The sequence below is a fragment of the Tubulanus polymorphus genome, chromosome 1 (assembly GCF_964204645.1).
Source record: "Tubulanus polymorphus chromosome 1, tnTubPoly1.2, whole genome shotgun sequence".
NCBI classification, from domain to species: domain Eukaryota; kingdom Metazoa; phylum Nemertea; class Palaeonemertea; order Tubulaniformes; family Tubulanidae; genus Tubulanus; species Tubulanus polymorphus.
This window is the reverse complement of record NC_134025.1, coordinates 3,423,896-3,448,468: the sequence shown is the minus strand read 5'-3', so window position 1 is coordinate 3,448,468 and position 24,573 is coordinate 3,423,896. Positions and strand designations below refer to the sequence as shown.

The 24,573-nt window shown below is 37.7% G+C and overlaps 5 protein-coding genes across 8 annotated transcripts; 3 read left to right on the top strand and 2 right to left on the bottom strand.

Annotated features, from left to right (window-relative positions):
* The first annotated feature begins 218 nt into the window (after positions 1-218).
* On the top strand, positions 219-3,291 carry LOC141915382 (alcohol dehydrogenase [acceptor]-like). Its single transcript, XM_074806891.1, has 10 exons — positions 219-321; positions 459-673; positions 760-955; positions 1,042-1,191; positions 1,267-1,370; positions 1,544-1,723; positions 1,799-1,949; positions 2,047-2,391; positions 2,823-3,048; positions 3,156-3,291. Exons 1-10 carry the CDS (start codon positions 219-221, stop codon positions 3,289-3,291), a joined length of 1,806 nt encoding a protein of 601 aa, XP_074662992.1.
* A 625-nt stretch (positions 3,292-3,916) lies between these two features.
* LOC141915378 (betaine--homocysteine S-methyltransferase 1-like) lies at positions 3,917-5,956 on the top strand. Its single transcript, XM_074806876.1, has 8 exons — positions 3,917-4,061; positions 4,136-4,248; positions 4,332-4,523; positions 4,621-4,768; positions 4,899-5,087; positions 5,171-5,301; positions 5,677-5,774; positions 5,863-5,956. The coding sequence occupies exons 1-8, from the start codon at positions 3,917-3,919 to the stop codon at positions 5,954-5,956; spliced, it is 1,110 nt and encodes a 369-aa protein (XP_074662977.1).
* Positions 5,957-13,098: 7,142 nt separating this feature from the next.
* On the bottom strand, positions 13,099-14,031 carry LOC141913505 (NADH dehydrogenase [ubiquinone] 1 beta subcomplex subunit 2, mitochondrial-like). The gene is made up of 3 exons (XM_074804958.1): positions 13,863-14,031; positions 13,344-13,467; positions 13,099-13,262 (listed from the first exon to the last, which is right to left on the bottom strand). Exons 1-3 carry the CDS (start codon positions 13,970-13,972, stop codon positions 13,188-13,190), a joined length of 309 nt encoding a protein of 102 aa, XP_074661059.1. The 5' UTR covers positions 13,973-14,031; the 3' UTR covers positions 13,099-13,187.
* A 178-nt stretch (positions 14,032-14,209) lies between these two features.
* Positions 14,210-18,758, top strand: LOC141915013 (uncharacterized). Of its 3 annotated transcripts, none has more exons than XM_074806375.1 (7): positions 14,210-14,336; positions 14,575-15,557; positions 15,846-16,068; positions 16,161-17,000; positions 17,072-17,285; positions 17,372-17,711; positions 17,793-18,758. In XM_074806375.1, exons 2-7 carry the CDS (start codon positions 14,580-14,582, stop codon positions 18,015-18,017), a joined length of 2,820 nt encoding a protein of 939 aa, XP_074662476.1. In that variant the 5' UTR covers positions 14,210-14,336; positions 14,575-14,579; the 3' UTR covers positions 18,018-18,758. The 3 variants fall into 3 exon arrangements, with proteins under 3 accessions (XP_074662476.1, XP_074662477.1, XP_074662479.1); XM_074806376.1 differs by having other exon boundaries at positions 14,219-14,361; XM_074806378.1 differs by having other exon boundaries at positions 14,221-14,336; positions 14,795-15,557.
* Positions 18,759-19,198: 440 nt separating this feature from the next.
* Positions 19,199-24,443, bottom strand: LOC141913479 (bcl-2 homologous antagonist/killer-like). 2 transcript variants are annotated; one of them, XM_074804956.1, is made up of 5 exons: positions 24,357-24,443; positions 23,010-23,361; positions 22,592-22,735; positions 21,955-22,138; positions 19,199-21,776 (listed from the first exon to the last, which is right to left on the bottom strand). In XM_074804956.1, exons 2-5 carry the CDS (start codon positions 23,279-23,281, stop codon positions 21,666-21,668), a joined length of 711 nt encoding a protein of 236 aa, XP_074661057.1. In that variant the 5' UTR covers positions 23,282-23,361; positions 24,357-24,443; the 3' UTR covers positions 19,199-21,665. The 2 variants fall into 2 exon arrangements, with proteins under 2 accessions (XP_074661057.1, XP_074661058.1); XM_074804957.1 differs by having other exon boundaries at positions 24,266-24,411.
* Between the last annotated feature and the right edge of the window lie 130 nt (positions 24,444-24,573).

Genomic DNA, 24,573 nt, shown 5'->3' with positions numbered 1-24,573 from the left:
CACTGATCATCGACGGAAATTGACACTCGAAGTCGATAATTAATCACCTTATTATCACTTAATATATCGAAGACACGACTGTAACTCTCACAATGCAGCAATATAGTGACGCAGCATCCCGAGTGACAGTAGATACGTAATCATCCACAGACACGATAAGATTAGTTGTTACGAGTAGCGCAGGTGGTGGTGACAGGCGCATTATATGGACCGGCATCATGATCTCTAATTTCGTGATATTCGCCGTTTTTACAGGAGTTATTATTGCAATTTTCTGCCGTCCAAAACCATCTGAAGACATCAAATACGATATCATTATCGGTGAGTTATCGATTCAAAAATATTTATTGGAAAGAATTAACTGGTTTAGTTTAGGTAATACATGATAGTTGATCGAATATCGGGTTTGCCATTTGTTCTTATTGTTCAATGTTTAAGAACTAATTTTGAATATTCAGTTGGCGCTGGAACAAGTGGCACCGTACTGGCGAATAGACTTTCGGAGAATAATACATTAAACATCGCATTGATAGAAGCCGGAGATGTGCCCTCTGGGTGGACAGGACTTCTATCATCAATTCCGATTGCGACACCGTTATTACAAAAATCCTCCATCGATTGGTCGTATATATCAACGCCGCAAAAATACGCCTGTAGAAGTCTAAAAAATAAGGTATGATTAGATTTTATTCCGTCAGGTGAACAAAAAAGCTATTTGATAGATTTAATTAGAATTTCACTGTTGGTGATTAATTTCAGCAATTCACCATACCGGCTGGAAAAGCTGTCGGAGGTACTAGTACGATAAACGCGATGTTATACGTGAGGGGTAATCGAGCTGATTACAACAATTGGGAACAAACTTACGGTGCTTCCGGGTGGAACTACAGCAACCTATTGAAATACTTCATCAAATCAGAAAATAATAAGGGGAGACTTAAACTTCTCGATCCAGGTATAAATGGAATAACTAACTCACATTGCTTGTAGTGTAATAGGTAAATTAAAATTCAATATGTGTACGCATCATTATGTGTTTAGGATTTCATGGTTTTGATGGACCTCTGCAAGTGAGCGATGTCGATACACTCGATGAACTTACCGAGGCGTTTTTAAAAGCTGGCACGGAAGCTGGTTTTCCGTTAACGGATGTAAACGGACGATCTCAAATCGGATTTACCAGCGCTCAAGGTAACCCAAATAGCCCAGTAGTGAATGCGACATGGTTGATGAGTTAATAGAATTTCGTATTTTTTCGTTTTACAGCTACGACATATAGAGGTATGAGATGGAGCACATACGACGCTTACATGAAACCTGCCCTCAATAGAGAGAACTTAAAACTCCTGAGCAGTACACATGTTGACAAGGTAAAGCCATAGTCATCTCGGAGTAATCAGTCGGAATCAATAGGCCAACAAGACGGAATGAATAAGACTCATTCAATTTTCAAAATCCACTCATTTCCAAATGAAAAGAATTGTTTTTGTGTCTTGCTGTTCTGTGTGCGAAACCTCAAATGGTTTTAAAAATTTTTCTTCAGGTTCTGGTTCGACTGAGTGGAGACTCGAAGCAAATTGCCACAGGAGTCCAATTGAGTGATGGAAGGAAATTATTTGTCAAGCCAGGAGGGGAGGTGTTACTATCAGCTGGAGCAATCGCTACTTCTAAGATAATGATGTTATCAGGAATTGGACCTCGTAAACATTTAGAATCTCATAACGTAAGGAAACCAATGCGTGATTTATTCAGTCTTTATAGTTTTAGACCGGGTCATATATGCGTTCGTATTTTTCAGATCGAGAGTATATCCGATCTACCAGTTGGTCACAATCTACAGGATCATCCATTTGTTGGCATATATTTCTCGATCGGGAAAACCGTTAGTATCACCGAATCAAAACTCAAGTCACTGCGACAAATTGTTAAATACGTTTTTCAAGGAAAAGGTGAATATAAATGTTTAAGCGTTCTGTCGTGTCGGGGTAAAACGGTCACTTGAATCGTCAATCATAATTCTGAAGTGTTCTTTTGTTATTTTTATAGGTTATCTCAGTGGGGCGTCTGGCTTTAATGGTATAGGCTTTATAAAAACGAAATATCAAACGGCGGAGACCGACATTCCCGATATCGAGCTACAATCAATAGGGGTTGGTTCCATCGCGAATGATGCAGTTAAAACTTTATCCAATTACAAAGAAGACGCATGGGCAAAATTCATTCCACCAAATCACGACACAGACCAAGAAGGTTTTATAATCGCAGTGACGTTAGTGAGCGGTATAGCGTCGCGAGGAACGATTAAATTACAGTCTAATCTACCTGAGGATGACGTGTTAATAGACCCGAATATTCTATCGTCGGGGCACGATGTAAACCGACTTGTTGAAGGTGAGGAGCCTATTTGCGATCAAAGATAATGCGACATAATTCGGTGGTCTTGAGGCACAGGACAGGCGCGTGGATGACTCCAGATTTCAAATTTATAAAATAAAGTATCACGAATAACACCTCCAGCGTCACGTTTCCTTACGTCATATTGACTGGTCCGTATGACGGAATATGACGTTACTGATGGGTGTGAACCCTTATTTGGCGGCGTACTATATATATATGTGTCCGTGATGCAGGCTCTGACATTAAGAGATTATGATAAAAATGTATTAGATTTTTTAAACAGCGTCATAGATAAAATCTTTTTTTTTTCAATACGAGAAGTCGTCCGATTTCTTTTCCCAGGGCACCACAGAATTCAGATTCTTTCTAGAGATTTTAAACTTACTACGAACTGACCGCTTTCAAAATGAATATATTATTTTCAGGAATAAAAATGACAATAGATATAATCAACTCGAGTAAGGCTTTTCAAGCTATGGACGTTAAACCGCATTTACCCGTGTACGAGGGATGTGAACATACACAAACCGCCAGTGATGAATATTTTGCGTGCCTCGTCACCAATATAGCGACGACTGTGTATCATTCATGCGGTACATGCAGAATGGGTGACCATCGAAGAAACGACACCGTAGTCGACCCTAAACTAAGGTGCATTAATTTTCCTACGCCGAATGAATCGATTGATCCAGTCTTGCTACGTGCGATTTAAGATTTTCAACCTAGGTGTATTTGTACCTTTTTCTTTTCCATTTCAGAGTTAAAGGGATCCGAGGATTAAGAATCGTGGATGCATCGATCATGCCGCAAATACCTACCGGAAATCTAAACGCTCCTATCGTAGCTATGGCTGAAAGGGCCAGTGATATTGTAAAAAGTGATCTTTATAAATAAAAAATGATAATTTAAACAAAAACGATGTAATCTAGTTATTTCTAACATCGATGTATTAATCAAACCAAAATTTTGGCTTCCAGAAACTTTTTAGGTATTCATAATCCATGTTTTGGTGGCGGTGCGTAAAATCACCCCGCACAGAGAGGAACGGACAGCAGCGCGCCAAAACAAGAGTGTCTAATCCAAAAGGTTTTTCCTGCTTAGCTGTGTCTTATTGTTCATCCCATAACAAAAATAGAAAATTTGAATTTCAACAGTTAATATTGGCTGTTTCGGCGTATGGATAATTCATTTTCGTTTTCATGTTCAGAGATATTATTTGCGTGTTCGCAAGGTTGCTTCGATAGGTGCATTCTCGCTGACAACGACAATGTTCTTTGATTACACTGATAAGTAGTATTACTCGATATATATCTTATCATTATGCATAACGATCTCAGATAGATCAACCCTCACTTAAGTCCAAGACAATGTTCGTGCTGATGACCAATCGATTTCATCCCAAACTTGTGATTCACGTAGAGTTCACGAGACCACGGTGTTATCTTATGAGATAACAGAAAACAACGGTGAAGAAGTGAAGACCAATTGTTTCCCCATATTGTAACAGTCAACACTGGAAATGACCACTAAACCGAACTTACTAGAGATATTGGCGAAACGCCCCGTAATTGGAGACGGTAGTTATGTACATACATTAGAAAAAAGGGGATATGTGACTGGTGGATTGCATACTCCTGAATGTGTTCTAGAACATCCCGATGCTGGTAGGTATTTAACGATAACAGGTTGAGATAATCGACTTCGGATTATTGATAAAGAAACGATTTCTGATTTTCAGTAAGTGGTTTACATAAAGAATTTGCTCGAGCTGGAGCTGATGTAATTCAAGCATTCACTTTTCATGCGACGGATGGAAAACTTCAATTGAGTGACACGGCCAAACAATACGATGTAATATATTCTGGGTCCTTCAGAATTAATGAATTCTTTAAGTTTATCAGTATCAAATGTTTTCTATAATATTGTTCTACTAGGGAGCAGATATAAATCATGCAGGATGCGATCTTGCGCTTGACGTTGCCAAATCATACAATCTGCTAGTTTGCGGAGGTGTGTCGCCTACACCGACCTACACAGCTGGGAAAGGGAAGGCAGCAGTCCAAGCAGAATTCGAAAAGCAATGCGAAGTGTTCAAAGAAAAGGATGTCGATTTCTTCATAGCGGAGGTTTATTAAACCAAAACGTTATTCAATACGAATATGTTTTAATTTTAAGTTTTCCATTATGAACAATTTGTAACTGAACAATGTATTTTAAATTTAGTTTTTCGCTTCAATCGAAGAGATGGAATGGGCGATTGATGTGATGAAGAAATACAACAAGCCAATAGCGTGTACGATGAGAATAGGTTCAGTTGGTTGTATTGATGGAATCAGTGCAGGAGAGTGTGCAGTTAGAATGGCTAAACGAGGTTTGGAATCATGCCTTCATCGTGAATAAGTTTCCCCCACTGCATTCGTTGCGTTATTTTTCAAACATGTTTCATGTATCAATATCATCCAAGATCTGTAAGAAATAAGCGTTTGTTTTCAATCACCCAGGAGCTGATATTGTGGGTTTAAATTGTCAGTTTGATTATAACGCGCAACTGAAAACGATGAAATTGATGAAAGATGCTCTGAAAGAAGCTGGTTTATCTCCATTTCTAATAATGCAACCAATCGGATTCTTATCTCCTGATACTGAGTATTTAGTTGAAGGATATTCGCATCTACCCGAGTTCTTGCTAGGTGAGCTGAAAGTACATATGAATCAACGATATTAGAACAGGTAATAATATCATCTGATTTGATGGGGTTTTTTTTATTTTCAGCGATGGAACCGCGCGTTCTTACTCGTTGGGAATGTAGAGATTATGCCCGTAAAGCTTATGAACTCGGAGTGAGATATATCGGAGGATGTTGTGGTTTCGAGAGTTATCATATTCGTGAAATGGCCGAAGAGGTTTGTACACGTTTTATCGCGTTTTATCCGATTCAGGGGCGGATCTAGGATTTTCCATGGGGGGGGGGGTGTCCAATGAGAAAAAGGGCACTTTTTACGAAACACCACGTACTCCGGATACTTCTACAACATTTTAGGGGATGCTTTCGGTCAATTCACTCGTTGAAAAAACTATTGATGGTAAACCTTGGTCCAAAAAATTGGACCAAGACACCCCCCCTAGATCCGCCCCTGCTAATTACATTTACTAGTGTTAGTTCTATTGCAATGATTTAGATCAATTTACTTTTAGTTAGACACGATCGGGGTTGAGCTTAAACCCTGTTTATGAATTCATCGGATTACTTTGAATATTCTATTATGATATTATTATAGTTATGTGAGGAACGCGGATTCAGACCTCCTGGAAAAGATCATAATCTACCATTCGCGGAAGGATATTCACGTAGTTCATTTCCACTCTCGCGTTCCAAGTATTAAACTGACCGCTCATTCGACGTCAATTTCACCCAGTTTATGAACCTCTCACTTCAGTGTTGTTTTTATCTTTATTTATTGTAGACACGGTAGAGATTTTTGGATGAATCTCATCCCCAAAACTGGTCGTCCAAACAGCCTTGCTCTCAACTCAGAAAAAGAACTTATTCATTTATGAAAACAGAAAAAATGTTCATTTAATCGCGTTAAGTCAATATTCCAAATAAAAATCAAATTATACATTCAAATCCAAGCAGAATGTCTCCAAATCTTCAACTTGGCACAAACTCTCAACACCTTTTGTGAAACCTTTGGACTTACTAGCGGCGTTTTTATTTTACGAACACGATTTTCCGATCGAATTTTGCGATTGACCCAACTCGCTCGGCGAGCGATTTGGCGATTTGATTTCCAAGATGCCGCCGGGCACTGGGTAGTTGTTAACCCTTGGAGTAATCATTCAAATGATTACTCCAAGGTTGCTCCATACGATCTTTTTCTCAACGTCGCCATATTTACGCAGTGAAATACCGTACTAATATCAAGACATGACGGTACATAAAACGAACCATACAGTTAATCTAACAGATTACATTGATGTGAAGAGACAGTATGTCAACTCTAATTTGAATTTTAACAGCTTCCCTGGATTTGACAGAGACTTCATCATGCATTGAACGAAAACGGTTGAGGATATCTCCGATTTAGTACCCATGACGCAGGGGCGCAAATTGGATTATGGGTAAATCAGTTGCATGGCGACCCGGTGGAGTTTTTATTGTAATAGATTACGATAAGACCACACAAAAATCTGTTTTTCGGGCGGGGCAATCACCAAAATGGGTAGGTAGGGATTTTTTTTTTTATAGAAAAAAATGGGGTACTTTTGAAAATGGGGTAGGTCGCCGTAAATACTTTTAACTGGACCGAATCTTTAGTCGGAATGTCAATTAACTAATAAAAAAAACCATATTTTGACCCATTTTCACGGAGAATCCTGGTACAGATCCAAGATCGCCATCAATGTCCGATAAGCAAAGTTGTCTGAGTATGGCTGCACCATTTCCAGAATCAATTGTTAAATCCGATGTAATAAAGTTGATCTCAGAGTGCCGACGACGAAAACATCTACGAGAATGGAGTTCGCCAGTTTGGTAGTCGACCGGCCACGTTTGAAAAAAGTAATTTCACCCAATATTTTGAAAAAGGGTCGGTAGGCATTTCAATTTTATTCCGAAAATGATTATTTGAAACGACTGAAATATCGGGTCGGTCGGGCAGGGTTTTCTTTTGGCGTAGCCTAACTTACATCATTTTTAAAACACCAACAAGGTCAAAGCCCATACTCAAGTGCCTGTAGTTGGCCTTACTTTCAAGAGATATGGCTACTAAACCGAATATACTGGAAATATTAGCAAAACGTATAATTATTAGGCGACGGTAGTTATATAAATACACTTGAAAGAAGAGGATATGTGACTGCTGGAATTCATACTCCTGAATGCGTTAGAGAACATCCTGACGCTGGTAAGTTTTATATACTTGTTTGCAACCATAGAACTATAGCTCTATGTTGCAACATATTCTACTCACGACACAGGGTCTAACACACTATAATGACATATAAGTGGGCCGACCTGCCCGGGTCCCCATCTGTGTAAGTACCGGTGATGCACATTTGTGGCTCAAGATCAGGGGTCACAAAATTAACTTATTGTTAAGAGGTTTGTACACGTTTCATTGCATTTCAATATTCTGATCCCATTGGGAATTCCATCCTCGGGTAACATAACAAATATTCTACTATAATGATATTATTACAGTTATACGAAGAACGGGGATTTAGACCTCCTTGAAAATATCATAATTTACCATTCGCGGCTGGATACGCACAGAATGCATTTGAACATGACCGTCAACAGTAAACTGATAGCCAGTTCTGACTTTCTACCAGTATCCATTGCGCAGAAGCAGCTCATTGTATTCTTTTCATTTATTACAGACACGGTAGAGATTATTGGATGAATCTAGTCCCTAAAACCGGTCGTCCAAACAGCGCTGCCTTTAACTCAGAAAGAGAACTTATTCATTTATAAAAACAAACCCATTATTTCAATATCTCCATAGATATTATTACCTATGATTTCAATAGTTGACTATTCGTTCTCTTTATGGATCATCCATGTTGAGTCTCCAAATGATAAGAGTTTGTATGAATACTTGTACGCTCGCTCCAAATAACGATGGTGCTCCAACGAACTCCTAGTTTGCCCGAGAAATCTTTCCTCCGAGGTTTGCAATTGAGTTTTCAATTCAGTTCTGGAACGGACCACACTTGCACCTGGATACCAAAATCGGTGCCAAGCGGAAACTGGTAGCACACATGAACGATAGGTTACATCCACTTTTGGTGACACAGAATCCATTAGCTAATTGAGAAATGACAAAATAATCCATTAGTTAAACGAGGAATGACAAATGATGTTTAGAATAGCAATTGAAGATAAAATTTTACAATACTCTTGAGACTGATGTACACCTAATCTTAAGATGAATATGACGTGTCTACTTGAATGGCGAGTAATGCTTAATGCTATATACTTACTTGATTTGATACTTCAACGAAATCCTTTTAGAGTGTCAAAATATATCAATATGAATATATATCTTATCCAAACATAATGTACAAACATAATGTAAATTATCTGTAGTTTGTAACACCAACAACGTGAAATGCCCGAAGACCCATTTCATTTTCGGAAATAAATTGATTTTGGAAAATTAAAAGGAATGCAAAATTCTCGTTGACGTTAGTAAAATACGGGAAAACGGTGAACCACGGCGTGAAGCCTCATATCGTGACAATATATTAAAGACACGAATGAAATATAGGCGTTAACATGTGAAAAAAAGTCATCATATTCCCAGATTGAACAATATACACGTGCAGTGAATTCTCATCAAATGTACAGAATAATGAAATATACGTTTAAAGCGCTTTTTGATATGACCAGGTCATTATCCAAATAATAGCTCGGTAGTAAACCAGTTAAATGTTTTCTAGTTTAGTGTATACACATACGAATTTAAATCATTCCAAACATTAGTTGGAACTAAGCACATCACACAGTGAAAGTGGCCGTCGGGTCAGATAGGTATTGTAAAAAAATGTTTTCTTTTACCATGATTTTCAACATTAAGCCGTTTCTATCTGATTATTCTAATTGAACTTTGCAGAAATTGGTTTAACATATGAATCATCTCTTTTCTTTTGTTACTATAGGTAAAATGATGAAGTGGAAATGTCCAGGTTTTCCAAACTGTCAGAAAGTTAATGTCTACGCCTCGGGATTGAGGGCCCATGTAGTTACATGCCCATCTGCGAACAAGAAGAAAATTCCGATTCATCAAAAAGCAAATCCTCTGACGATTCTGGAAATCATGCAATTTGTAGAAGATAAACAGATAGGAAATATAACGTTATGCAGAAAAGGAATTCCTCATTACAAAAGAAAAGAACCGCCACATTTCACTAGATGGCCAGCAACATTCATTTGGGATAAAGGGGATATCTGGAAAAGAAATAACTGTTTACCTAAAATCAAAAACCGTCTGTAATTATTAAAGGTAAAATGCCTTTTATTGTGATTAGATTTAACATAAATAACTACAATTTACAAATTATTCCATCAATAGATGTGTCAGATTGTTCTGATATTAATGATAAGTTAGTTCTACTGACACCAACGTGAATATCGTCAACTTTTAATAATTGTGAGTCTGATACGGTTCTGGAAGAATCAGTTCTTGCAGTTTGACACGCAGCCGTACAAGATTCTAATTTGGGATCAGACGGAGTGAAATTTACTCTATCGTCCGGTAAGAATTCCGATCTACCATCGTCAAGATCAGTCGAACCTGATTCTGTATATTCTAGAGGAGCGCTGTGGCGACCGTTGTCAGGAATTGCTAAGATTTCGTTATTGTATTCGTCGGAACTTTTTTCGAATTCAGAAGGAGTCGACGCGCACATTATAATCGGACGCCACGCTTGCACTTTTCGCTGTATTCTCAGTGATAAAAGATTCTCCCCGAGCTGTTTCATCTGGTCGTTGTCTCCGAAGATGATTTCAGTTATCTTCGGAATCAATGACGTCAAGAGCGTCACCAGAGATGTGATGATTATGTTAGTTTCACTTTTGTCGTCGAAATCTCTGATTATCACGATCGAGAATACGACTAATCCGACGAATGTCGTTGTCGACAGAAATCTGATGGAAGCTTTAGTTGAATTTTCAATTACAGGCGCATAAATGCTACATGTTTGTTTGAACAATTTTCGATGGATGAAAAAATTAATTTTGCCGGTGTTTTCGGTGCCCGTGACATACACGATTGGCATATCCGCTATAACCGGGTTATACTCTAAAATCGTTTTATCCAAATCAATCAGATGATTCGCTGTGTGATCGTGTCTCCGAATTCTTCGTTTACATATGTGAAATGCTTGATAAATCTTCACGTTTTTCGACAGACAGTGATAGAATATCAAGCGTTTAATGGTCATGTACTCGGCGATGAGTTTCGAGTAAATACCGTAAACGTGATATAAAAGAACACCGATACCCATTATCCACGGCGAGATAATGTCGATATGTAAGATGATTCCGCAAAGTGTGTAAATCAACATGTGAAACATCGAGTAAATTGTAATGTAACTTCCGAGTAATGTATAGATTACCAGAGCCGTTATTATTCTACATATAGTTCTCTCTATCACCGCTTTAGACTCTTCGCTTCCATTTCTAGACAGTCTCTCGTAAATATTGAAAATGAATTTTAAAACGACGCCTCGAACCGAGCTCACCTCCATCAGCCACCAAAATGTAAACAGCATTATTGTACTGATATTATGTAAAATGGCGAAAGCCGCAATTTTGAATGGCCAGAATTTGGTAGGCGTGAGGATCCAAGCTATTGGCACGTTTCTGAGATTGTACGCAATTTCTAAACCGGACCGAAACAGATAAATGTTCGCGCTTAAATGATGCTTGTAGATGATTAGAATTATCGCAATAAAGGCAAATTGTAATGTAATAACTAATGTCAATGCAACCTTTTTAAGGTTTATCTTTCGTAAGCGACCCCAAAATATTCCCCAGTGCATCGATCCACCGTATGATATCAGATCTATATCTCTGACATGAATTGTCGACCCGTGGTGTAATCCAATAGTACCTTTCAGTTCCATTTGGCGATATATTTCAAATCTATCAATGCTCAGACCTGCGGCGATGTGTTTGGGAATTTCTAAAAGTCCAATATTTGGCCAAGCTAATAACAGTGAAATGGTAAACAATGGCAGAAAAAGGCCAAATACGAAAAGCAATGTTCGAACGACCGATGACCTGTAGTACTGGTCAGTGGATAAATATGGACAGGTTGTACTGTTTGACTGGTCTCCAATACAACACTGCATTCCTAATCCATTCCAATCCGTACTGCCAATTACATTATGTGTGTAAGAACTTCTACAGATCAAACCATCATTTCCTCGAACTTCATCAATTGAATTGACGTAATTTTTCAGAAGTTCGACCATGACATTTTCTAGACAGGCGTCTACTAAGCGGTGGTGACATCCAGACGGTGTGCTTCTCAGTGAAATTGTTACAGCGCCAATTCGGTGGGATAACTGCCCTAATGAAATTATATCGTAATCCAAAAGTGGCATGTGCATCATAAAACTACCCCTCGGAACGATCCATGACCACCAGCGAGGGTTAAAAACTAATTGCCCGCGGTCAAATTCCAAACCATTCAATTTCAGATGAACAGCGTGGTAAACGCGTTCTAGGTAAATCTTCAATGTGGCCTCTGTATCGGAGTTATCTTCGATGGAAATTTCACACGATCCAACAAATAGTTTCTGACATGGCGCAAATACTGCAGCATTTACCTTTGTCGTTCCATTTAACATTTGAATTCCACGCAGAAATCCAAAGTGAAACAACAAAGCTACAAGTAAAAAGATAGATAAATAAGTTTGAATTAGAGATGATGATGTTGCCTACGATGCCGATGATCGAGAAAATTGCTCACCAAAACACGTCGAGTAATTCATAGTCAATTTACGTAACTTTCTCGAAAGAGAATAAACCGTTGTATTTCGAAGAATGTTCTCCGGTTTCCATGTTAACAAAGAAATTTCGTCATTGTGAAGATTAGTTATGATCAATACATATTTCTACTAAGATCTTGGAGAAGGAACATTGAATATGGGATGGGTTGGGTCAAGGCGGTATAGAGGGTCCCCTCCCCACAAGACTAAAGTAGTGCGTTGTGCCCGTCCACTTCGCCGGGTAACGCTGTGGTTTAGTTTTACGATCGGATATTTTCACAAACCACATATACCCAGCTTACCACCAACGATTAGGTAACTAACTACGCTGACTGGTGATGCGGGAACCGAAACTGGCCGCGGCACTCCGCAATATTCTCTATTCATCATTCAGAACACTCAGAATCAGATCAGCGACGTCCACGGCCACCGGGTTCGAATGAGCGACTGCTTGGACCCGATAGCGGATTTTTTTGCGAACTGTCATATACTCTCTAGTACTGTGGGCAAGATTTAGAGGCGATTTTTGAAAATGAAAAAAAAACAAGTTTCCGCATGAAAATTACTTGGTGGCTTCAGAGAAGCGGACCCGCCAGCAGGGCCACTATGAATTCTAGTAAACTTCAACTTTTCTTTTTTCCAGTTATAATAGTACTCGATAGAAGAATTAACTTGAAGCCGAGGCGAAACCCTCAGGGCATTCGAACTGCACCAAAACCTAAAAGGGCGGGTTCATGGTACCATCGTTTATCAGCAATAGGCGCGCCCCGGCAGGAAATCCAGTGATATTTTAGTTCACAGAAATTCCGCTTACGTTATTAATAGGGGCAGCACTGAACGGCTGAGATCTAACTGGGCCTCGCTATTTTACTGTGGCATGTGAGGAATACAGATATTTTCGGCCAAATTTCATTCATTACTCGACACTAGTCCGTTTTCAATTAACAATTCAATCAACGTTAAAGCTTTATTTTAAGGGAATCTACTTTTTAAAAACGATTTTCAAGCCGTTTTTAATAGAACTCTTGAGTGATGACTCCACATGCCACAGAAACAGTTTTAGAGCAAATTCTCAACGATTTTCAAACCATCAAAATATTGAATATTCCACTATGAGTAGTTTTGCATGAATATTTTCCACTCCTAAACGAGAACCGACAACAACAATAAATTCGTAATATATTAATTTATATCAAACATTTAATTCCTGTTGTCTATACTATACACTAAATCAATAGTAAATCAATCAACTACAGCTTTTTTATAAGGAAAACACAAAATAAAATTTCTAATCTTCATCATCTGGAGGTATTCCCAGTTCTGCATCAGTCCATTTAGATGTATCTGGATATTCATAATGGCCCTTTATGAAAATAAAAAGTATTTATAAATGTTGGTTAACATGGAGAGTATTCTCTAGTTTTATATCTCACATACTACTTACATATATATGTTCTGGTTCGGTCCAAAAATGCCAGAGAATCCACCACCACATTAACCCTCCCATCAGATCGCATAATAGCAAATGTTTCTTATTGGTTGTTCGGCTCAGTTTACGGTACGTCCATCTGAAATCAATAACCCAGTATGATTATCATGAAAGCAAAATTTATATTAATTCAAAGAGTTTGACACGTCGCAATTTTCGTGGTAAAAATCAGTGATGACACTGGTTTTAACAACCACAGGGGCTTGCCCTAACAGTAACACAAACAAAAAGATTTTGAGCACGCCCCAGGAAGGTAAGGTGCCAATTCTAAACAATGTGTCAAGCATGTGGTATAAACACCTAAACTGATATAATAAAATATCAATATTTGTACTTCACACCATTCTATTCGGTTATTGTCATGTGATTAAGAGTAGTTTAATACATTTAACACACAAGAGTAATTCTCAACGGAACAAACTCAGACTATAATTAATACGAAATATTTCACAAAAATCTCTCAAGAGAACATACGCTGTCGAGCTGCTACCATTTCGTAATAGTAACGTATTTATCTTGGTTCTTGGTGCCGTCAGTTGTCTTGCACACCTCAGCGACTGAAAAAGTCGCGTAATATTCGACATTTTACCAGAGTAACTTTGACTTTACGGCGGAACTGAAGTCAACAGTCTACTGGCGCCCCCTGTCATCAACGAAGTCAACTAATATAGTACAAATAAACTCTAATTTACTCAGGCCCCTATAGGCCGACTCTTATTTTTGTTACGTCAAAAAAATTAGAAATTAATGATCATATGATATATTTGATTATTGGTAGCCGAATATTTGAATTTATATTTTTGTTGTGGCAACTGGTTGTCAATGTCCACAATGTATGTCAATCTGTCAAATTTAGAACCGAATCTCTGAGAAAACATCTTTAAACGCGTTCTCAGCTCGTTCCTATTGCAATAAATCTTTTGCTGTGATAATAGAATACATTGATAGGTGAGGAAGAAACTGATGTCATAAGGTTTTTTTATTTCTTAACTACGTGAAACTTCAAAATTAAGTACAGTTTTACTTGTCAATTCAATTAAACTTTTACTATATTGATACAGTTTTTTCAAATTAATTTGTAGATCATTGTTAGAAAGTGTTATTACAAAATTTATTTGGTTGATTGCATATGTATGTATTGCGTTTGAATGTATCTTGCTACAGTGGTAAAATTTTCACATTTCAGGAAAAATGGAGAACCAAGACGAAGTTCAGTTACAAAATTTGGTTGCCAAAGGATTTCCAACAATGTTTGGCAAAATAAAAGAAAACAATGTGGTCTTCGTGATAGATACATCGGGTAGCATGTATAATAAACTAGCCAGCGTGAAGGAACATCTAATTGAAACTTTACTTGATCTGGCAACTGAACGAAAACAATGTATGTTTAATATCGTTGAATTTAGTTCAGAAGTTACGCAGTGGGCTGATAAACTGGTGAAGTGTAATCCACAAACCGTCGCTGTGGCTGCAGATTGGTTAAAGAACGTCGCACCGAAAACAGGAACCAATACGCTGGACGCTCTTTTAACAGCTTTTGAAGATGAAGATTGCGAATCTGTTTATCTGGTTACAGATGGAATGCCCGATCAACACGCCGATGATATTCTCGACCACGTGAATTACGTTTGGGAAGGGCGTCCCGTTCACTGTTATTACGTAAGCGGTCGAACGTCGGATCCGGCCGCGACTAAATTCCTACAGGATCTAGCCAGCGAAACGTACGGATCATTTCACGTAGTTTCCGTTACGACCCACGGATGCATCGAACGCGTTAGTCCGATATTTCGCTCAGATCATTCGAATTCGAAAATCATACGGACATCTCGCGGCGCTATATTCCCCGATACTAAAGCGTGTAGCGTTTCTTCAACATTAGCCGGTGATCCTCTGATGGATTATTTGCCGTATCCTCGGGTACACATCGATGACGTGACGTGTTTACCGATTCCATACTATTTCCCGTACCATTATTATTATTATCACCCGTACTATGCGTGGTCTCGATATCGACCCGCTAGAGCTTGGATGAAGAATCAGGAAAAATTACAAACTGAGACGGGAGATATGGGGTTATCTCCAGCTGCAGGAGCGTTACTCATAAATAAACAAGTGTTGGCTAGACGACAGAAAGATGGTTACTATTATAAAGGATCGGTTAAAAGCCAGGTAGCAGCATTAAGAGATTGACTAGAGGCAGGCATAGGTCGGTTGCAACTGGTCAAAATGGGCGTAGTGGTCAACTGCATCAGCGATGGTGTGGATTGTCAGTGAAAGGGAGAGATGTTTGCATTGCAGAACATGTGCAATGCAATCATCGCTGGCAATTGCAGAGAATCGCCTCCCATTGAGTCACAAGCAGTCGTATAGACCGACCTTTGTCTGCCTTAAGGCTGAGCAACTGAAGTTCTGTCAAAATGAATACAGTTTTCATAAATTTTCTTTTCGATTTTTTAGATACACAATGACCAATTTCTGGTCGAATTTGGACCGTGCAAGCATGGTGATTTCATAGATACGGAATATCAAGAGACCATGGTATATGATATAATATCGTTAGCCGATGCTCTGCGACATGCTATTGTTCCTGGTGATAAGGTTTTAGCTATATGGCAGCCAGAAGGAGAGCAGTACTTGCCAGGAATTGTCATAGAAGGGATGGAGCGTAGAGATGCTGAGAGTGAGTATAAACTCCTAAATCTAGATCTATTTGAAAACATTCAATGTTCTGTTGATCTTCATCCTAATCAGGTGACTATCATTTATTTGCAGCCGGAACAGACCAAGAAATAACTGTGACTTTCTTCAATGGTAAAACTGAGAAGGTACCCCTTGGGACAGGTTTATGGATTCCACATCAAATGTATGAACGTTTGGCTCTAGAACTTAAAATGCCGAAAGAAGCTCGGAAATACTTGGAAAAAACTGTCAATTACCCAGAGGAAAGTAAACCTGGTTATCCAACTTCAGGATCTATGCGGGATCCAGTCAATTATACATTCACTAAACCAATATTCTATGACCAGGGTGAAGTTATGGTGAGTCATGGAGCTTTAGGATTTCCCCGATATTCTCCTTTGTATCCGATAATGCGGAAATATACTCCATCATCAACTCCAAAAACAGTTAATGTAACCAATACTGTTAAAAGTGAAGATATGGACAATCTGATACCGGGTACTGAATTGACGCAGTCAGATTTGAATGAGAAAATCTTGTCACAATTAGCAGAACATCAGTTACGACTGGAAGAAATTGCAGATGGTACGAGTAAGCTATTGAAAAAACGCGAGCAAGAAGAGAGTAATGTCATTAAAGCAGAGCCGGCAAAAGAAGACCTCGAAGTAACTCAAGATTCAAAAGTTGATAGCGGTGTTGAGGAAGATGACTTCGATATCAATGATTTTTGCTTTGAGGATGCTACAACTCAAACTGAAACTCTTCAACGACCTAAGAAGAAATCGCCCACGAAGCGTCCGCCGTGGAAAAATTACTGGCCAGACTACACAACTCAAACTCATCTAAGAGCTCCTCCTTATCATGAACCGTATAAGGATTCTTCAGGTCCTAACTATATTGAACTGAGAAAACCCCCGACTGGTCCATATGGAGGTAATTACAACGACTTAATTCCAAATTGTTTGAAGTTCCTTGAATAACTTATGAATATCTTCTCATTGCAGTTGAATGGAAGGATTCAACATTTAATCAGGCAGCAGCTTACAACTCTCGGGGTAAATGTGATCCCGATATCATGTACCGTCTCATGAGTAATGTACCTAGACCCCCTACAACTCAAAAAGATTCTCAACCACAACCACCTGGAAAAGACTTCACTTCACAAGGTTGTCATCAGGACAATATAGATCGTTTAGAGGCTGCTCGAAGGGAATATAGGTAACTTAACATATTTCTTATGACATCCGTTAAACATCCGTTGTTAGGTTTCATTCATGATATGATAGTGCATGTTTACAATACAGGCGACAACAGGTTCAAAAACGAATTGAAAATCATCAGAACAAGATAAATGACGATGACAAACTGAAAGCAATGATTAGAGACTTTCATAGGGAGCGAATATTAGAACAAATCAATCGAGAGAAACAACGAGAGACTAATGAATACAACGCAATATTAAGAGCAAGAGAAGGGAAGAAACAAATCAATGAACAGATACGCCAACGTATTGAAGAAAATCAGCAGTGGGAACGGGCCAGACTTGAATCACGTGAATCTGCCGCCAGACTGGCTAAAGAAAGACGCGCTGCTATACGAGAACAACGTAATAGACAAATACATAACGATTTGGAAAGTAAAAAAGTATGTTCAATTTGGAAGTTAAATAATTACCTGTATTCTTTATTTGTCTACGTTACTGATGGTTGTCATATTTTCTTGCAGCAACAATACCTAGAACATCAACAGGGCAAGTGGGCCAACGTACGAAACCATTTAGAACAAGAAATTGCTAGAGAACATCAAGTTGAACAAGGTAAACGTCGGGCTAAAGCTCAACGTATTCATCACTTCCGTCAAATAGAGAGAGAGTGTCAAAGAGAGAAGATTTATAAACACACTGTCTCTGAAATGCAGAATGGCATTTGGAGATCTGAAGTATTACCTTAGAAGTTTAGTTAGCTTTGAAAATTGGTTAGGTCAACGCGATGCGTAGCTTGTTAGAATAATTAGAAAGTTTGGTAAGACAGCGTCAAACCAAGGGATCATTCATTTATTACGTACGCATGAAATTTGACATTTTCAACAAATGCTACATGAACAGTACGAAATCGTGCCTCAATAAGTTCATGCATACTTGTACATTATTTGACAGTATACATGCAATTTACAACTTTTGTTTTGATATTCAGTCAACCCTTGATATACACCAGTTTAGAGAGTATTGGGGTATAATTTTGACTAATAATTTCCATTAAAGATAAAATACAGATTTTTCGATTTTCTGTTCTCAGATCAGAAATCTGGCATTATAGGTAAGGGTGGTGTTTTATCAGTAGGCGGTTTATTGGACATCTTCACTCGTCAAGGGATTCGAACCCACTACACTAAAGCTGTTCCCCGCTGGTGGAAGCGAGTTCGGGAGCGATACCCGACCGCTGGCAAGCGAGGATGTTGAGGACGTTGACTAATTTATTGCCTACATCTGTGCAGTCATGCCATTATTTTATGCTTATCGGCTTATTTATATTAGTGCCTTTCCATATAATATCAAATACAGGCTAAATATGTAAAGTCAGAGATATACATTTATAATAAGCACGCATTATGTTAGAACATTTTTTTAATGAATTAATTCGTTGTCTGTGATACCATCTGCCGTCCTGCAAAAATTAATATTTATTTATTGTTCCAAATAAAGGTCTATTGTAACTGAAATACTGTTAAAATCTTAATGTTTTTCCGTTATTGCAAGAAAAATCATATATGTTTGAGGTATGCAGTTCAATTCAGTGGAAACTTCAGAGGATCATGAAAGTTGATTACTCAAACCAACCCAAGCAAGAGCACCTCAGATAATTTGGCCTAAAGCAGAGAAATGAGAAGGATTAAATTGAGAAGTCATTTATTAGCAGGTTTCAAAATATACAAAATGCAGGCTTATGAAATTATTTTCAATAATCTCTTTTTCTTAAAAAACATTTCATTTATATTCACAATCATTAACACTGGAAATTTGATAAAATCATGAATCAAATTAAATAAATTAACAATGTAGCACTTACATGGTTTTGGTACATTGATGGTAATTTAAATTAATACATGTGGTTCATGTGTATAGATAACTTACGATTTCTATCAAAGTGTTTGAAAGTGAAAGAACCTGAATTAGTTATGTCTTGTGTATTTACACAAAAGTTTTCCTATCATAGATTTATGTCAAAACAATTCAACTTATATAAATGCGTAATCGATAAAGTGGAATTGTCTTTAAAAATTTTTCGCAGAAGAAATCACTAGGATCAGATGTAAACAAAACAAATAAATACCGGCACTACATGTAATTCATTACGATTATAGAAACTTAACATATATGTATGCTCAATTTAATGATTTAAACTTTTCTGGACGAAACAAGTGAGGAACCAGAATGATTCCATCAACATAAACAAAACTTGCCAAACAAGACCTATATTAATTTCGTATCAGAATAAATATATCTCAATATTTTCACAACATTGATATTGAAAACATGCTATACACATACATTAAAGGAGCAACCATAGAAGTTCTGTGAATATGGATTGTGAACGTGCCAAATAAAACTTCAGTTCATTGGTTATACATGAAACAGTGAACATATTCTGATCATATGATCAAATCCTTTTTCCAACAGTCAAGAGCATCATCCGAACACAATGACACCATCAATTTAATACAATTCTCTATAATTTTACATTAAAGGTAAATTTTGTAAAATATATGGCTGACCCAGATACAACTAGATATTCGGTTTTAAGAACAATCAAAAACTGGTGTCCACTCCTCATCTACATTTTCATCACTTTTCTACAACACAAAGCATAGATAAATAGTTCACATCAAATAGAATATATTTACATGATTTATGTACATAAATGCTACTAATCATAGCTGAAATGGAACACGACACATCAACATGCCATGTCTTAAGTATTGTTATTTGTGATCAATACTAATTATCAAACACTTTAGGAAATGCAGTGTTGTGTATACATATATTATGCACTCAAACAATAAGTGTTCATCTTGGATGAAAAAGAATCTTACTTTCTACGCTTTAGATAATTCAGACAGATCGGGAAACATTATACACAACAGAAAATCTGATAAATAACATCACTCATTAATTCATAGCTCAAATAAAATATCTTTGACTAAATTCACAATCACCTTTCTTGCTTATACGAGAGATTAGTAAAGATTGGTAGTTTAATCAGATTAAAGCTAGCGATACTGCCTGGTAAATACCAGTAAGCACGGAACCAATGGAGTACATATTAAGGCAGAAAATGAGCTATAAAATTGTAATTAGCTGGACGTAGGAAGCAAGGGTTATTTATTCAACAAATTAAACTGCAAGAATCGTCTAAATAAATACAATTTGTTAGTTCCTTTTTAAGTTCATCTTGCCACGACATTGATTGGTCCCATTAGATGGAGAAGTATCAGTTATTTTTGTGTCATCAGATGACGGACAACTATATCGAATTCTGGCTTTATCTATCCTTTCAGCAGTTACCTATGGCACTAGTTTATTAGGTGGAGTATTGGTCCCTCATTTTGTTGCTAGGATTGAAGTATTTGTGCATAGATGACTTGAAGCTACATTACATTTGCTGCCTACTTCATTCGTTACTCTAAAACTTGTATTCCTGATATGAGTTGACAGTAATGAACGCACCTATAGCAAAACATACAACCGGTGCAATGAACAAGAGACATCATTAGGGTTCCAGGTACATCTGTATACACACGCATGACAGCATGCAATTTTGCTTAGGATTAAACTCAGTTGCTTATGAGGTTTTAAGGGAGCATCAACTAATCATGTATACATACAAAAAGATATGTTTTCTAGAACATAAATAATCGCTATGATCATCAACTACTGTTGAGACAGGATCTAGTAATAAAATTCAAAGTGAAGAAATCATTGGAAGATAGACTATGAATGAATTATCTGCTTGTGTGCAAAATAGATAGGACAGAGCAGCCATTTCTACCTTTGTTCTATCAATGAAGTCATAAAATCAGTATATCTCTTCATATCAAAAAGTCTACAATGTATTTTCAAAAGATAAATTATTACAAATATATGGATCAAGAGATTAAGGGCTGGACAATGGAACCAGGGGTAGGTTCTGTATTTCTGTTAGACTCCTCATTCTATGGATGGTTGGTACTTCTAGCCACTCACAGCTATATATGATCTATTATGTATTATGACATCGTCAAAAAAGGGGATTCAGATCAGTACAAACTAAATAGACATACCACACATAAAAAGTCACTTAAATAGATCAATACCATCCATTGTTCAATTCAATCCAACTTCATTCAAGCATTAGGCTACTGCATTACACTTAAATCCAAGGTGACATGATTCTTTTATACTGGTACTATAATCTAAAGGACAGTATTGTCTATGTGTGATCATCAAGTGGTGGGCTTTTTTGGATTGTCATCCAAACACACATAAAAAACTTAGTTCAACCGAGTTCGATGATATTGAGTGTGTTATTAGTCACGTATAAATCCAACTATCTAAAGGTATATTCATCGTTTTGAGATCCAATAGGCCATTGTAATTGACAATGCAGCAAAAACACTGATCATGGCAATCGTTGGCCAGCCAACGGATTCTGGAACATATCTGAGTGCTGCCACCTGAAATGAATAGAAATATTCATTCATTCATATAGATCCTCTAGCACCGGAGTTTCTATGGAGCACGCGCATTCGCATTGAAGAATGAGAAGGAAAAGAATGTGCATGGAAAAAAGGCGTGCAAAATTAGACAAATCCATTTTCAATTATGATTCCTTTCAAACGTTTTAAAACGTACCCAGCCTCCTTGTTCGGCGATCCACTTGGCGATTTTTTCTCGTACAATGAATTTCACGAGAAATTCGACAATCTTCCTGAAAAATGTTTTCATGCCGCTGATAAGGACTTGTCTAGCCATTCGATAACCAAAACACAACAGCGTGATCACTCGACCCCAGTTAATCACACCGTCTTCGAATAACCTTTAAAAAGCAGAAAGAAAGGATCGATTAGATAATCAAGCCACAATCAAATACATTATTTAGAATGTTTAGATTTATTCCCTTCCATTCTAAGTCCATTGCAATTGAAATGTAGAGGAAATTGAACACAGAAGACAGAGCAACTACAAGTGAACCTGGCACATCCTCGCTTGCCTTCGGTAACTGAAATGAAATGTTCAATTGCCACAGTAGGCGTTGGCAGCTGCCCATTCAAAGAGCAGAAAGTAGACTGTAATGTTAATGAACCCACAGTTGATGATACAACAGTTTATTCTGACAGTTTGGAAGTTTTGACTAAACTTCATCATCGGAGAAAGGAAAATATCATAATCATTATGATATTCATAATGAAGTCAGTTACATTTTGAATTCCCATAGATGTAGTGGTACAATTTTTCTGTAACAAACTATTATAATCATTATGTTTTCTACCTTCTAGCAATTCCCGCGAATGCGTCGTAAGCTGTGTTCGGAGTTAAATCTAACATCTTAACCATTCCAGAAAACTGATCGGCATACCGTGAGTTTATATCATCGCCTATCATCGCCAATTGTCGACCGACTCTCGAAGCAGATCTGAAAACATAATAGGGATGGCTCCGGGGCTGACTTCCAACCAAAGCATTAACACAAAAAGAAACTTTTCCTGCAAAAAGGGGCGTTGAATTTTAGAGAAATGTTTAGATCAATTACTAAAGGCATCATATATCTCAATCATAGTAGTACACATCCAGTTGTGTTAACTGTATCAAAATAAATAATGGACCTAAATCAGAAATAAATCAAAATAGTGCCACATAGCATATTGCAATATTCTGACTTGTGCCAGAAAATGATCTAAAACGCTTACCCGAGAGGATCAGAAGTGAAATTCGTTAATTCAGGCATGGCTGGTGTTTGTTCGCCATATCCCTCTGTATCACCAGTATTGCCAGCATCAATCAGATCATGTATATAACGTTCATAAATAAAATTACGCACAATATCTTCAGCTTGTCGAGAGACATTTTCTTCTGTATCCGGAGGAAGGTTTTGTTCGATTGTGCTCGTTTGATTACCCGGTGTTTCGGGCAACAATTCGGCCGAGTCTCCACCAGCTCCTTCATCTTCCTTCGCTGCCATTACTTTTAACTTTTCTGATATTTTACCAACAAACTATATTCAGATCGTTGATTATAGAACTCTGGCATCACAAACTATTTCTAAAACAAACAAAATACGACACAATTATTCATTATCTTGTTTTAGACGGATCTTGGATAAATTGAGCAAAATATACAACTAGCCTTGAAAAGATGGAACATCATTTTCAAATCTAGCCGCCGTTATTCTATGGGTAGCTTTAGAAATCATCTGGGGCGGGGCAGGAAAACCTTGTTAGCGCTAACCGAGGTTAGTTGTAAATGGGCACAGGAAAACACTTTTAGCACGGTAAGAGGAATACGTATATCACTGTGTAACTGGGAGCATAGATTGTAGAAAGTGCACATCAACATTACATGTTTAAGTATAATAAAGTATTATGATTTATCTGTATCAAGGGACTGGTATTCATACTAATCAGATGCCGATTCATAGAATTTTGAATTCGAAATAGCTGTAGTCGTGGAATCAATAAGGATGGCAGAATAATTATCTTAAGTTTTCGGTATTTTAAATTTATGAATTGTCCAGTGCCTTATTTTTCTAATCCGTCCCAAATATCCATCAAACTCCGACCAAGACCAAGAACAGTGCACCAGAAGAGCACTACTAATATGTCCTGACTCAGTGACTGGCCCAGGCCAGCAGGTCTACTTAAATGGTTGGTGGTATTGGTAAGGCTACCCCCTATATTCAGATCAGATTAGATGGGCTGTTGTGGTTGACTAAAAGGTCCAGTTTGAAAGTTATAAGCAACGAATGCGGAAAGGTACGAGTTAGCTAGCATAGGGTACGAGTTGACCAAAGATAGGGTACGAGTTGACCGAACTCAGTTGACCAGGTACGAGTTGAACTGGGTATGAGATGACCGTGTTCGGCTAACCAAAAGAGTCTTCGGGCAAGAGATCATTAATTAACATTCCTTTCTTTCACACACACGTAAAATTTCAACTTGTAACTCACTGCTGGCGTCATCGTGCACGTGGCAGCCGTTGAGTATACATCAACAAGTGTGAGATAATCATTTAACATCGATGGAATGATGTTAACTTACCACAAATTGATATCTCTAGACTAATGTCGTAGTGGCAAGTAGGCTAAAGTACATGTTGTGACATGTCTAGATGCAGGAAGTTGTGTCTCGCGCAGTGAATGCTGGAACTTCAAAACATTGCCCGGCGCCATCTATAAACAAGAAAACTCGCTTACCAGAGTCTTAAATCCAAATCCAAATATTATTCATCACACGTTAATTCCACAATCGCGTTAAC

What these genes read in the sequence shown, in the direction of transcription:
- LOC141915382 (XM_074806891.1), top strand. Translation starts at nt 219, where the DNA reads ATGATCTCTAATTTCGTGATATTCGCCGTTTTTACAGGAGTTATTATT. An exon ending in CAAATACGATATCATTATCG is followed by an intron (nt 322 to 458) that starts GTGAGTTATCGA and finishes TTGAATATTCAG; the next exon opens with TTGGCGCTGGAACAAGTGGC. An exon ending in AACATTTAGAATCTCATAAC is followed by an intron (nt 1,724 to 1,798) that starts GTAAGGAAACCA and finishes CGTATTTTTCAG; the next exon opens with ATCGAGAGTATATCCGATCT.
- LOC141915378 (XM_074806876.1), top strand. Translation starts at nt 3,917, where the DNA reads ATGACCACTAAACCGAACTTACTAGAGATATTGGCGAAACGCCCCGTA. An exon ending in TCTAGAACATCCCGATGCTG is followed by an intron (nt 4,062 to 4,135) that starts GTAGGTATTTAA and finishes TCTGATTTTCAG; the next exon opens with TAAGTGGTTTACATAAAGAA. An exon ending in TCGATTTCTTCATAGCGGAG is followed by an intron (nt 4,524 to 4,620) that starts GTTTATTAAACC and finishes TTTTAAATTTAG; the next exon opens with TTTTTCGCTTCAATCGAAGA.
- LOC141913505 (XM_074804958.1), bottom strand. Translation starts at nt 13,972, where the DNA reads ATGTCGAATATTACGCGACTTTTTCAGTCGCTGAGGTGTGCAAGACAA. An exon ending in AATGGTAGCAGCTCGACAGC is followed by an intron (nt 13,468 to 13,862) that starts GTATGTTCTCTT and finishes TATTGATTTCAG; the next exon opens with ATGGACGTACCGTAAACTGA. An exon ending in CCGAACCAGAACATATATAT is followed by an intron (nt 13,263 to 13,343) that starts GTAAGTAGTATG and finishes ATTTTCATAAAG; the next exon opens with GGCCATTATGAATATCCAGA.
- LOC141915013 (XM_074806375.1), top strand. Translation starts at nt 14,580, where the DNA reads ATGGAGAACCAAGACGAAGTTCAGTTACAAAATTTGGTTGCCAAAGGA. An exon ending in GGAGCGTAGAGATGCTGAGA is followed by an intron (nt 16,069 to 16,160) that starts GTGAGTATAAAC and finishes ATTTATTTGCAG; the next exon opens with CCGGAACAGACCAAGAAATA. An exon ending in CCCGACTGGTCCATATGGAG is followed by an intron (nt 17,001 to 17,071) that starts GTAATTACAACG and finishes TTCTCATTGCAG; the next exon opens with TTGAATGGAAGGATTCAACA.
- LOC141913479 (XM_074804956.1), bottom strand. Translation starts at nt 23,281, where the DNA reads ATGGCAGCGAAGGAAGATGAAGGAGCTGGTGGAGACTCGGCCGAATTG. An exon ending in TTCGCGGGAATTGCTAGAAG is followed by an intron (nt 22,139 to 22,591) that starts GTAGAAAACATA and finishes TGCTTTTTAAAG; the next exon opens with GTTATTCGAAGACGGTGTGA. An exon ending in TCGCCGAACAAGGAGGCTGG is followed by an intron (nt 21,777 to 21,954) that starts GTACGTTTTAAA and finishes TATTCATTTCAG; the next exon opens with GTGGCAGCACTCAGATATGT.